The sequence below is a fragment of the Nuphar pumila genome, chromosome 7 (genome assembly GCF_984573655.1).
Source record: "Nuphar pumila chromosome 7, dmNupPumi1.hap1.1, whole genome shotgun sequence".
NCBI lineage: Eukaryota > Viridiplantae > Streptophyta > Magnoliopsida > Nymphaeales > Nymphaeaceae > Nuphar > Nuphar pumila.
The window spans coordinates 10,576,973-10,589,611 of NC_143255.1; the positions used below are offsets into that span (position 1 = coordinate 10,576,973).

Here is a 12,639-nt window from a genome sequence, read left to right on the forward strand (position 1 = left end):
GGGACATGAGAACATGGACTTTTTAATTTGTAATCAATAAAAATATGTTTTGGTATTTTAATATAAAAATGATTTTTTATTGAAATAATACTTAAAAAACATTAAAATTTAAAATAATAGTAAAAATTTAAATTGGCTCTTAAGTCATGGAAGACAGTGGTTTTGGGCATTTGGTCCCCAAAAAAAATCTCTGACTTTTCTCTTCAATTGTACGTTTCAATTATCATCACTCGGTTCTCTTGTTTATATTTATATCCTCCACATCTCCCCAAGGAAGGGGAATACAGAATTCAGGATCAGTGAGGATGATGATGACGATGAATAGATACGGCCTTCTCTTTCTCCTCTGCTATGCTGCCCTTCATTTTCTAGTAGGAGGACAGCAAGGTAAGGACACGATCACCATCCTTATTCACAGTCTAAAACTTCTGCTTGCGTTTTTATTTTCCCATTAAAACTCATTTTGCATAACAAACATCAAGTCTACTAGGAAAAAAAAAATATACAGATGTGGGGGTGACCGGAGGTCGCTCCAAACGACAGTACGGCAGAATATATAAAGACAACAAATAGGAAACAGAGAAGTTTGAAACAAAGAAGCCGCTCTTCTTCCTGCCAGCGACGCCGGAGGTGGAGACTGCTCCGATGGTGGTGGTGCTGGTGGCCGAGGACGAGCAGGATGTCTGAATGTGGATCTCGTGGACGTATCACTTTACTCTGTGGTGGCCATGGGAGAACCACTCATCCTCGTCACTGGGCGAGTTTTGAATCATGTTTTTTCGACAAAAATATATATTTTTATGAGCCAGAAAAAATTGATGCCTTCATAGCTATTGATTTTGGATCACCGGAAAACCCAGATTACTGTGATCCGAAAACTGGTTTCCAATAAACAAAACCTATAGATCGCATCTATGATGTTAGATGTGAGTAAAAAACACAAAAAACTATGATTTTTGAAGGGGCTAAAAGAGCAGAATGAGAAAAGGGTGCAGCACCAGCACATTACTATATAAATATAATATTGGGTACTTATCAAGGTAATGTAAAGGTGCAAGGTGTATCGACTCAATCTAACCACATAGATGTTTTCAGCATGATTGTTTGTTAAGGATCAAGCCTAGGATCATATGTAAAAATGTGATCTTTCGAGTTATGAAAATTTGGGCCGTTGATTTTTTTACCCTTTTAAAAACTTAATTACTTGTTATAATTACATCATTCAAAACAAGTTTTTTACTTAACAAACCATGTAGATCACGTATAATTTCTAGCTCATTAGTTTTGCCAATAAATATATATATAATGTGATTTTGTTGATAAGGCCCCCAAAAAAACAAAAAAAAGTATTCCATGAGCTGTGCTCAGCTGGGAGGGTGACTTGTTAACGTCACCAAGTTGACAGCCATGGGTGGCAGGCATCCCTTGTCATAAGGTCAAAGCTGGGTGTACTATCTGGTGGGTAGGGGTCCTTAATGGTTTCACGAACCTGAGGCCAGCCAATGTGTGGTCAATGATGGGGTTTTTCTCTGGCATTATCCAAAAAATAAAAATTTGTCTATCCAGGTACCCATGCAAATCGAGAAAACGAAATGGGTAGTTGAATAGATGCTATCACAAAGTTGGCACAACCATAAGTGCAAAATTTCAAATTAATGGTAATTTATTGTGCATGGATTAATTATGCTATTTTGAAATTATTGTTTTTTTAATTCTTTATAGAAACTAAATTTTTATAAAAGACAAAATTTTTCTATATAAATAAGGTTAAAAACAACAATAGATTAGAGATGGCCTCTTTTTATGTAGGGAAAATGTCGGCTACCCTAATGGGTTATAAACCCTCTAATCGAAACCTACACGGTAGGTAAATCTGACCCTATGGATGTGTTTGTGATGGTCAAAATGATAGGAACAAACTGCTGGATTGGATTTTTTTTTTAAGTAAAAATATGAATTTTTGAGGGTTTAAAATTCAATACATTTTAAGGTATTGAGTTTTCAACCCTATTCTCAAAAAGGAAAAAAAACAACCCTAGGAAAATCTGAAATACATGATACAAAAACATACTAAAATCTGACTTGTGAAAAAAACATGATCCCAAGGCCAGTTTCTATCAAAACAAACATGTAGATCACATTTGGAGGGCCAGATGTGCAAAAAATAATCAAAACTTAAAAAGGAAAATCTCACTATAGGGTTTGGAACCCAAGAGGGTAGAAAGCATTTCCCCTTTTTATGTTTTTCATGGTTCAAAGAATACGAAATAAGGGAGAAAAGAGATTCATGAAAACAGGGCAGGACTCTTTTTAAAAGCTAAACTTTAAAAATGATGAATCTTGGTTATACTAGCGACGTTACACTGACTTGACAGCCTGGATTGGATTTTTTTTTAAGTAAAAATATGAATTTTTGAGGATTTAAAATTCAATACATTTTAAGCTATTGATTTTTCAACCCTAGGAAAATCTGGCATACATATCACAAAAACATAAGAAAATCTGACATGTGAAAAAAACATGATCCGAAGGCCAGTTTCTATCAAAACAAACATGTAGATCACATTTGGAGGGCCAGATGTGCAAAAAATAATCAAAACTTAAAAAGGAAAATCTCACTATAGGGTTTGGAACCCAAGAGGGTAGAAAGCATTTCCCCTTTTTATGTTTTTTATGGTTCAAAGAATACGAAATAAGGGAGAAAAGAGATTCATGAAAACAGGGCAGGACTCTTTTTAAAAGGTAAACTTTAAAAATGATGAATCTTGGTTATACTAGCGACGTTACACTGACTTGACAACCTGGATTCTAATTCTGCTGTGCTGGCTTTTCTGCATACTTGTGATTGTCATACCCCATATGTTCAATTTGGTTTTTGCTAGTATGTGTATGGGATGTGATGTTTGCAAGTATAAAAAATCACATGTCTTGATTTGAGTATGATGATCCAATAGTCGATTTATAAACTGGTATGAACCAAGATTGTCACAGGTTTCTTGCAAATCTAACCCATGCAGATGCATTCGCTGTGATCCATTTGCTTGAAATCGATTATTGAATCATCATAATTAAATCAAGATGTGATTTTTTATACTTGCAAACATCACATCCAATAAACATACTAGCAAAAACCAAATTGAACATATGGGGGTATGACAATCACAAGTATGCAGATATATGTATGAGAATGAGATTATGCTGTCACTTTTTACGTAAGGTTACCATTAGGACCTTCCAAAAATCATAGCTTTAGATGTTTTATGTTAGATTTAGACCATTAGATGTGTTTATCATTGTTTATTTATTAACAAACAAACTTTGTTTTGAGTGGATGTGATGTAAAAATGTAAATATTTTATCATCAAATTTTAGTATAATATCAAACATTGATTTTTTTTACCTCTTTAAAATACACAGATGAGCATAAAGATGCTTAATCAAAAACATGTTTTCTATTAAATAAGCAATGAGAAACACATCTAATGGTTGATCAGACCTATCATAAAACACCAAAATTGTGATTTCTGGAAGGTCCTAATGGAGACATAATGAAAAAACTACAGCATAATCTCTCTCTCTCTCTCTCTCTCTCTCTATATATATATATATATATATATATATATATATATATATTTATATATTTATATATGGGTTAATATTGGCTACTAATGAAGGTACGGTACTTATAATGAGCTAGAAATCATAGGTGCAAGTTGTATTAACTCAATCTAACCATATAGATGTGATCTACATGATTTGTTTGCTAAGGATCAAGCCTTAGATCGTATTCTTTTGATGTAAAAAAATGTGATCTTTTAAGTAATGAAATTATCAGATATTGATTTTTTGACCCCTTTAAAAACGTAAGTACTTGTTATAATTACATGATTAAAAAATATTTTTTTACTAAATAAACCAAGTAAATCACATCTTTGTGGCTAGATTGAGTTGATACAACTTGCACTTATCATTTCTAGCTCATTAGTACACTACCTTCATTAGTCGCCAATATTAGCTCTATGTGGGTTAATATTGGCTACATATAGGGTGAATATCGGCCACTAATTAAGGTATGATATTAATGAGCTAAAAATCATAGGTGCAAGTTATATCAACTCAATTTAACCACATTTGTTTGCCAAAGATCAAGCCTTGGATCATTTTTTTTTTAATGTAAAAATGTGATCTTTTGAGTTATGAAATTTTGGGCCATTGCATTTTTGACCCCTTAAAAAACTTAATATATATAAGGGGGAAACGTCCAAGCTAATGAACGTCCAAACCGTGCAAACCACTTTTAAAAATCAATTCTAAATGCCTAAGTGCTTGAATGTGATCTACATGGTTAAAAACCTAAGAACCATCACTTGGATCAAGTTTTTTGATGTGTAATAGGATTTTATAATTTGCTAAAAATCAAGGGTTGAGAATTTTCAAATTATTTTGGACTATTAAAATCCTAATTTTGAAATTAAAAAATTGGGAAGACCAAATTCTACTTTCTACCTCACGTTAAGAGTGTGGACGGTAGAGTCGTGCACTGTTTAGTCATGTTTTTAACGTTTCCATCAAATGTTTCCTACATGGATTATGGTGGTCTTCTGCTCATTAGCACCTCCTAAATTAGGAGAGCAAATCCAGTCATTGTGCAAGGTACTTGGTCCAATGAAAAGTTGCCATGCGTGCTTTTTCTAAGAAGGCATCTCTCTCTCTCTAAGCGTCTATGTTGGCAATTATTTCTTTAATTTTGAAAGAGGATGCTGCCACTGATATCTCTAGGTTTCGCCCGATTTCTGTTATGAGTGCTCTTTATCGGATGATTGCTAAGGTATTGGCTAATAGGTTGAAGGTCGTGGCTCACCAATTTTTTTTGAACTCTCAGTTCGCCTTTATCCACAATAAGAGGATTCACCACTCATTCATCTTGGCCTCTGAAGTCATTCACTCCTTACATCTTAGTGGTCAGCCCTATTTTTCTCTTAAATTAGATTTTCATAAAGCCTTTGATTCTGTGCATTGACCCTTCTTATTTCAAATGTTATCCAATTTTGGCATTGGTCATCGTTTTTCTGGGTGGGTGAGAGAATTGGTCTCTAATGCTCATGCCATGATTAAGATTAACAGCACTAGAGGTGGCCGGATCAAGTTGGGGCAAGGATTAAGGCAAGGCTGCCCTCTCTCGCCTTTGTTGTTCAATGTCATTGCTGAGGGCCTCGTGGTGTTGCTCAAGCGTGCTGCGGAGAAGCGCCTGATAGATCCTCTAGATGTTCCAGACTTTTCGGACCATATTCTTATTTATGCTGATGATATGCTTATTTTTGAGTGAGCAAACGTGCAGCAAATGCTTAGATTCAAGCTTATTCTCCAGTTCTTTCTTTCTCTTTCTGGGTTTTCCCTAAATGATAGCAAATGCTCTCTTACTATGTTCAATGTTCAGTCTCCTATGCTTGCAGTGGGTCAACAGATTTTTAATTGTGCAATCTCTGAGTTGCCGATGACGTATTTGGGTCTGCCGTTACAAGTGAAGCGCCTCTCTTCCGCTGCTTGGGCTCCAACTATTCAAAAAGTGAAAAGCAAGTTTTTTTCGTGGCAGGCGTCTAATCTCTCTATTGCTGGTCGTTTGACTTTAATCAAACATGTTCTTTCTTTTATCCCTGAATTCTTCATGTCAATGTTCGTGATGCCTGTGGGCGTGGAGAAGCAAATTTGTCGTTTAATGACGGATTTTCTTTGGTCTGTGTGTCAACTTAAGAGTAAGCGCCATTTGGTTGGTTGGCGAATGGTGGTGTTACCTAGGCATATGGCTGGCTTAGGTGTTTTTGCTCCAAAACAGAGGAGTATTGCTCTTGTGGCCAAGCAATGTTGGATGGCCCATCAACCAGGCTCTCCATGTGCTCGCTTGCTTCATGCTAAATATGGTGCTCCTGATTCATCTCATTTTTACCATAGAACCCGGGGGTTGGCGATCTCGCACTTGCGAAGCATGTGGTTGAGAGCCTTATCGTCCTTCAAAGATCAAACTGGGACTGCTGGAAATTATGATCAGTGGTTGCAATGGGCGATTGCACCAAATGATGCGTTCCACACCCACAAAGTGTATAGATCGTTGCTCCCCCTAGGGGCAGATTGGTTTCCTGAGTGTGCGTTATGGGGTAAGGGCCCTTCACCAAGATCTCGGGTCTTGGCTTGGTTAATTTTGCATGATAGGGTTCAGACTCACAGTTATTTAAAGAAGTTGGGCTTTCAGTTTCCAAGTTGGTGTGTGTTGTGTCAAGCTACTGAAGAAACTACTTTTCATTTATTTTGGTCCTGCCCAATCTTTGTGGCCCTATTTAATAGGACGTGGAGATCTCCGAACGTAATTGTCAAAGAGGAGTCTTTTGCGCTTGATCTGCTCCTGGGCCTATTGAAATTAGACGATGCAAGCGGTGGAGACTGATCTGGAAGACATGGTTGCTTACTACTTGGTGGTTTGTTTAGATGGCACGCAATGATGCTACTTTTCGTCAAATTTCGGTCATCCTTAATCATCTTGTCCATAAAATTCTGGTTGACGTATATGCGATTTTATGTATGCATCTTAGAGACATCTCCTTTCATCTGAACAACGTTCACTCAACGGTGGTTTCTTCTAATCCAGAGGATCCTGGTTGAGCTGGCTTTGTTGTTTGTTGCTAGCTGTCTGTAGTTTCTTTTTCTTTAGCTTTTGTTTTTTCTATATTTTAGTTTTGTTTTCTATTTTGTTTGGTTCATGGGTTCAACATTTTGTTGATCTTCATGAGTATTAATGTTGATCTTCTTTCGTGTCTCTCTCTCTCTCTCTCTCTCTCTCTCCTAAACTATAATTCTTTGTAGATAACCAGGTAAAACCACCCCCCTCACTTGGAAACTCATTGGTGGATGAACCCCAGGCCCCTTGTCAACCAGGGATTATACGCCATGGAAGGGATACACATTGATGTTTTTCGAACTCGTGGCAGCCCTTCAGCTTTACATCAAGACTTTATGACATCTAAACATGTTTTTTAAAACGTTAAAATTGAATGTCTCGTGATGCATTTAAAATTTTAATGATACAAGGTATTGTGGACGTTAATTTTTAGCACTTAAAAACATCTAAATATCAAAATATCACAATCTAGAACGTGTTGCTTACTAAATAAATGCTAAAATCTAACATATATATAGAGTCCAATCGGTGAAAAACTCGAATGTATCATTGATTGATTGATTGTGTGTGTGTGTGAGAGAGAGAGAGAGAGAGAGAGAGAGAGAGAGAGAGAGAGAGAGAGAGACGAATTAATTTTCATACCTTTAAGCTAGCTTTCTTCCTTTAAAAAAGAGATATATAGGATTGGCTCCCTTCTGCAGGATTTATTAGCATTGACTGTGGGTTGCAAGGTGACAACAGCTATAGGAGTGAAGTGGGTCTGGACTACGTTTCCGATGACGATTTCATAAGCACGGGAGAGAAGAAACCGATTGATTCTAGTGTTGCGAGCAACATCCCAAGGATCTACACGACAGTAAGAGCATTTCCACAGAGCAAGAGGAACTGCTATAAGCTACCTTTGGTCGTGGGGCAAAAGTACCTTGTCCGAGCTTTATTCATGTATGGCAACTACGACGGACAAAACCAAGTGCCCAGTTTTGACATCTACTTGGGCATCGACTTTTGGCTTACAGTCGAGTTGGACAACACAACGCATGCCCTTTGGGGGGAGATCATGAGCAACACCAGTGCCCAATCCATGAGTGTTTGCCTGTTAAATACTGGCAAAGGTACACCTTTCATCTCTGGTTTGGAACTTCGACCGATTGAATCATGGACGTTTTACCCTGCCAACCAGACAGTTGCTCTTGCAACAGTCATGCGTGTTGATGTTGGTGCAACCAAAGAGACAAGGTGAGTCATTGATTCATTTGTTTTTGAGATCTGAGTGTTGCGGGTGCATGGATCCACTAATAGAAGTGATCACCTTTGGAGGCGATCGCGGCCTTGGAGATAATATGTAACGTGATTACACAAAAAAATGTGCCCATTTTCCTGAATGATACCTGTCTGATGGAAAACAGGTCATGACCAAATCAAGATGCAAGACTTAGACCTGGGAGTAGGCCTTGGAATGAACTGGCTTGGTTGGCTTAGGTTGGACAGATGATGGGCCTTTTGTGCTCAATAAGAAATCATGCCCCGGTCGAGGCCAGTAGAAAACCTGGTCCAATCCAGGCTTGCCAACTACCAAGTTCAAGCCTGGCCCATGCTGTTGGGCCCATTCAAAAGAATATACAACCAAATTTGGATGAAGCCTAGGGATGGCTTAACAGGTTTGGGTGCAAACCAGTTGAGGTCCAAAAGAGTGGGGTCGATCCAATAGTTTGGGTGAAGCCTAGGTATGGGTTAACAGGTTTCGGAGTAAACCATGTCAGATCCAAACGAGTGGGGTCTTAAACGGACTTGTTTACCTAGTTGGGATTAAAAGATAGACCTGAACCCAAGCCAATTTGATTTTGGTCTGGTGTTCGGAAAGGGTATGGTTAAAAATTGCAGACCTATTTGGGTTAATGGGTTCGGATGCAAACCAAGCACAGTTTCAAATGGGACGGGTCTTAAGTAGGCCTATTGTAACCTTGCCCAATGCAAATTGGGCCATCAGCAGATCCATGCATGTTTGGAGTCCTTGAGTCATACAGATTGGAATACATATAATAACAAGACATGCCCAAATAAGGTAGAGTCTGTTTGGGCCATTACGTATTAACTCAGTGCAAGTTAAGCAGAAAACTGGACTTGTAGTGCAGGCCTTAGGATCTACTCACACTTTGTCTAGGAGTTCATACCGTCTATTTGGTTATACAAATTGAATCAATACGTTGGATTCTAAATACTATCTAAGCTTAGTGATTAAGACAACATAGTAATTTATGTTTAACAAGAAACATATTGTACACAACTATTTGGATTGGATATGAAAAGGTCTGGCATGATACACAGTGTAGAACAGTCTGCATTGGGTATGAAATGGGTTCAGGTGCATATCGAGTTTGGTTGGAGATGCTTCAGCAATAGATTGCATAGAACCATTTGGATCAGGTATAAAAGGGGTTAGATCCAATTTAGTTTGAGACCATTATTTTCCATACCTAGGGGTGGCAATCGTGTCGGGTTGGCGGGTCGACCCGGGGGTTGGCGGGTCAGCATACCTCAACCCGAACCCGACCCGTTTATTAAACGGGTCGGCTGTGGCAAACACGAACCCGACACGACCCGCCAACCCGTTTAATAAATGGGTTGGATCGGGTAAACGGGTTCGCGGGTCGGGATGGCGGGTTGGCATACCCGTAACACGAACCCGACCCATTTAATAAACGGGTTAGGCGGGTGGACCCGTTTATTAAACGGGTTCATTTTTTCCAAACCCGAACCCACCTAAGAGGCGGGTCGTGTCAGGTTTTGCCACCCCTATCCATACCCAAGAACCAACCCGTTGTTGCAACAGGCCTGAATTCTATACTGGACCTGAACCAATGGGTCCATCAAGATCAGGCCCGGCCAGGTTGGATCTAATCAATTCGGGGCATCGGTTTTCCCTGATATATCTGACCCAATTATACCCCTACTTAGAAGTTGAGGCTTTTTGAGGCATCGAGGTTGGGCCATTGCACACCCATTCAAACATAACAAGATTCAGAAGTGGTTTCTTGAATCCAACAAACGAGCTAATTCTTTCTACACAGGTATTCAGACGATCCTTTTGATCGCTTATGGACACCAAACTATGACACATACGGTATTCCTTCCAGCATAACTACAACAAACGAGCTAATTCTTTCCACACAGGTATTCAGACGATCCTTTTGATCGCATATGGACACCAAACTATGACACATACGGTATTCCTTCCAGCATAACTAACAAAGTTAAGGAAGAGAGGAGCTTTCGGCTTGGATTACCATCCACTGTAATGCAGACCGCCGTCTATGCACCCTACCCAAGCAACATAACCATCACTTGGGCTACGGAGGCCACTGCCAAATACCACATCTTTATGGACTTTGCAGAGCTATTGCAGCTTCGAGCCAATGAAACAAGATCCATCATGATACAAATGAATGGAAAGCAATGGGGCGGTCCATATCTTCTTGACCACCTGAACGGCTTTGTAGTGTACTCAACGGTGCCTATGACTGAAAGCCAATTTTCATTCACAATATCTGCAGCTCCCAATTCCACCTATGTTCCAATGATAAATGCCTTTGAGATATACAAAGTAATTCCGGTCTCTTCGTTTGCTACATACAGCCAAGACGGTGCGTTAATTGGAACTTCTAATCTTTCTTTTCAATCATCTGCCAGTTATTCTCACCAACACCACAATTTTTTTTATTGTTTGGTTTGTAGCCGAAGCAATCAAGGCGATAAAAGATTATTACCATCTGAAGAAAAACTGGATAGGTGACCCTTGCCTTCCTCAGGGTTTCTTTTGGGATGGCTTGACATGTGGCTACGATAATGCTTCAGCACCAAGAATAATTACTCTGTGGGTGGCATTCCTCACTCTTCCTTTTTTTTTTCCTACACAGAATTGTTTGCTGTTGTGTTCTTTTTTTTCTTAGTTTATTCACGTAATATAATGGAACTTTCCCATAATCATCTCTACCTTATGAACAATGACAATAACCTAAAACATTCCTAACCTATTTAAGGGCACGTTCACTTTTTAGGTGAGGCCCACTTACTAATCAAACACAACATAAGTTCTCCTCACGCGACTTTTACCCCCCTCAAAAGTACTACCCCCATCTGCCACCCTAACACCCCCCCCCCCCCCCCCCCCGATCCTGAATCTTGTCGGGTTACTGTGTCTTGTTTTTTAGTTTAGTTTTGTTTTCTAGGCTTCTAGCCATGTCTGGGGCCTTTTTTGAGTTTCCGGGTTCAATGTTGGTTGAACCTTTTTAGTAATGTTGATGGTTATACTTCGTCTCTCTCTCTCTCTTGCAATCTCTGTTTTCTTTTTTTGTGTTTAACAATCAAACACCAGGGAGTTTTTTTTATCATGAAAAGGTTCATCCAGGGAAAGTTGCCAGGGATTCTTTTATCAGGGATAACTACTCCCGGCTGTCAAACGCACCCAAATATTCCAAAATCATCTTTACATTTTAAAATGTTTGGACAAATGCATCCTTCTATCTGTCATGTGAAGTCTAATTACCTTAGGGATGGTTTTGCCATGGTTGGCAAAAAAGGAGGGATGATTTTGAAAAATGAGATGAAGGAAGCATGGCTTTGTGTTTGCCTTATAAAGGAAGAACTATTATGGAAAAAAAAATCTAATATAATCATCCACATCCGCCAAAAGCTCATTAGCTTGACCTTTGCACTCATTCTGTAGGAATCTTTCTAGCTGGGGACTGAATGACTTCATAACAGATTATATAGCTGATTTGGATTCGATCAAAACGCTGTAAGTACGCCGGGAACATCCAAAGATTGATATTCTAAGGCTTTGTTTACTTGTATTTCTCATGCCACGCTCATGTTCAAACAGGGATTTATCAGACAATAACCTGGAGGGTCCCATCCCTGATGTTTTGGCGAAACTACAGCACCTATCAACACTGTAAGTCTAATTCTGGTTACGAAGTAGAACTTGTGATGGAAGCAAATAAGAACTTGGAAAATCATGATATGGATTCAGGGACTTGTCGGGCAACTATTTGACTGGATCAACTCCACAAGCCTTGCTTGAAAAAGCAAACAAAGGTCAGCTACAATTAAGGTCTGGTTTGAACTCCCACAGCCATATACTGTATGCATCTTTTGCGATGTTTTCAAAAAAAGATACTATACTTACGATAATAAAAAACATACCTAAGTTTTTTATTTGTTAAAAAATACACCTAAACTTTTTCATGGTTAATTAGAAAACTAAGGTTTACTTCTGTCAGAGTTGCTTTAAATGTAACACTGTGTATTTTTTATTATCACCAAAATTTTGGGTGCGTTGTTTAAATCCTTTAATAAAAATCCTTGTTTTGAGGGTTAATCATTAACTTTTATTCCATTAAGTCACCTTGAGTTAACGATAACCCAAGTTAATTTAATCAAAATGTGTTTTAAATTAATAGAGCATAAATTTTGCTGTGTTTTTTATTATTGCCAAGACTGTAGGTGTGTTTTTTAGAATTTCTTTTTCTTTTTTCTTCTTGGACCAATACAATCTAAAAGATGAGATTACCTACTTATCTGCACTGTGTGCTGCAGAGTTGGCAACCAAAAGCGAAAAAAGAAATCTCGTGTCTGGATTTGGATCCTGGCGACTACCGTTCCGATTGTCATCTTAATATCTGTTCTGATAATCGCAATCAAGTTAAAGAGCAAAAAGAAAGCAGGTTTTATGCTCATCTTAGCCTACAGCCTTATGGGTGTTTGAACGCATTTATTTGATTATCCAAATTGCCTTATATTTCAAAAAGTTGGGACTAGGGGCGGAACTAGAAAATTTATAGAGGACGGTATATATATATATATATATATATATATATATATATATATATATATATATATATATATATATATATATATATAACTGATAGTTAATTATTCATTCCCTAAGACTTCAAACACCACAACTTGTT

General features: G+C 38.2%; 1 protein-coding gene across 1 annotated transcript in view; it reads left to right on the top strand.

The window, feature by feature from the left end:
• The first annotated feature begins 277 nt into the window (after nucleotides 1–277).
• Nucleotides 278–12,639, top strand: part of LOC149831114 (senescence-induced receptor-like serine/threonine-protein kinase) — a 45,547-nt gene continuing 33,185 nt past the window's right edge. Inside the window, exons 1-8 of the mRNA XM_090013673.1 lie at nucleotides 278–387; nucleotides 7,372–7,906; nucleotides 9,842–10,311; nucleotides 10,403–10,541; nucleotides 11,394–11,465; nucleotides 11,550–11,621; nucleotides 11,700–11,780; nucleotides 12,266–12,393. Of these exons, the coding sequence (XP_089869799.1) occupies nucleotides 306–387; nucleotides 7,372–7,906; nucleotides 9,842–10,311; nucleotides 10,403–10,541; nucleotides 11,394–11,465; nucleotides 11,550–11,621; nucleotides 11,700–11,780; nucleotides 12,266–12,393 (1,579 nt within the window). The 5' untranslated portion in view covers nucleotides 278–305. The remainder of the gene's footprint in view (nucleotides 388–7,371; nucleotides 7,907–9,841; nucleotides 10,312–10,402; nucleotides 10,542–11,393; nucleotides 11,466–11,549; nucleotides 11,622–11,699; nucleotides 11,781–12,265; nucleotides 12,394–12,639) is intronic.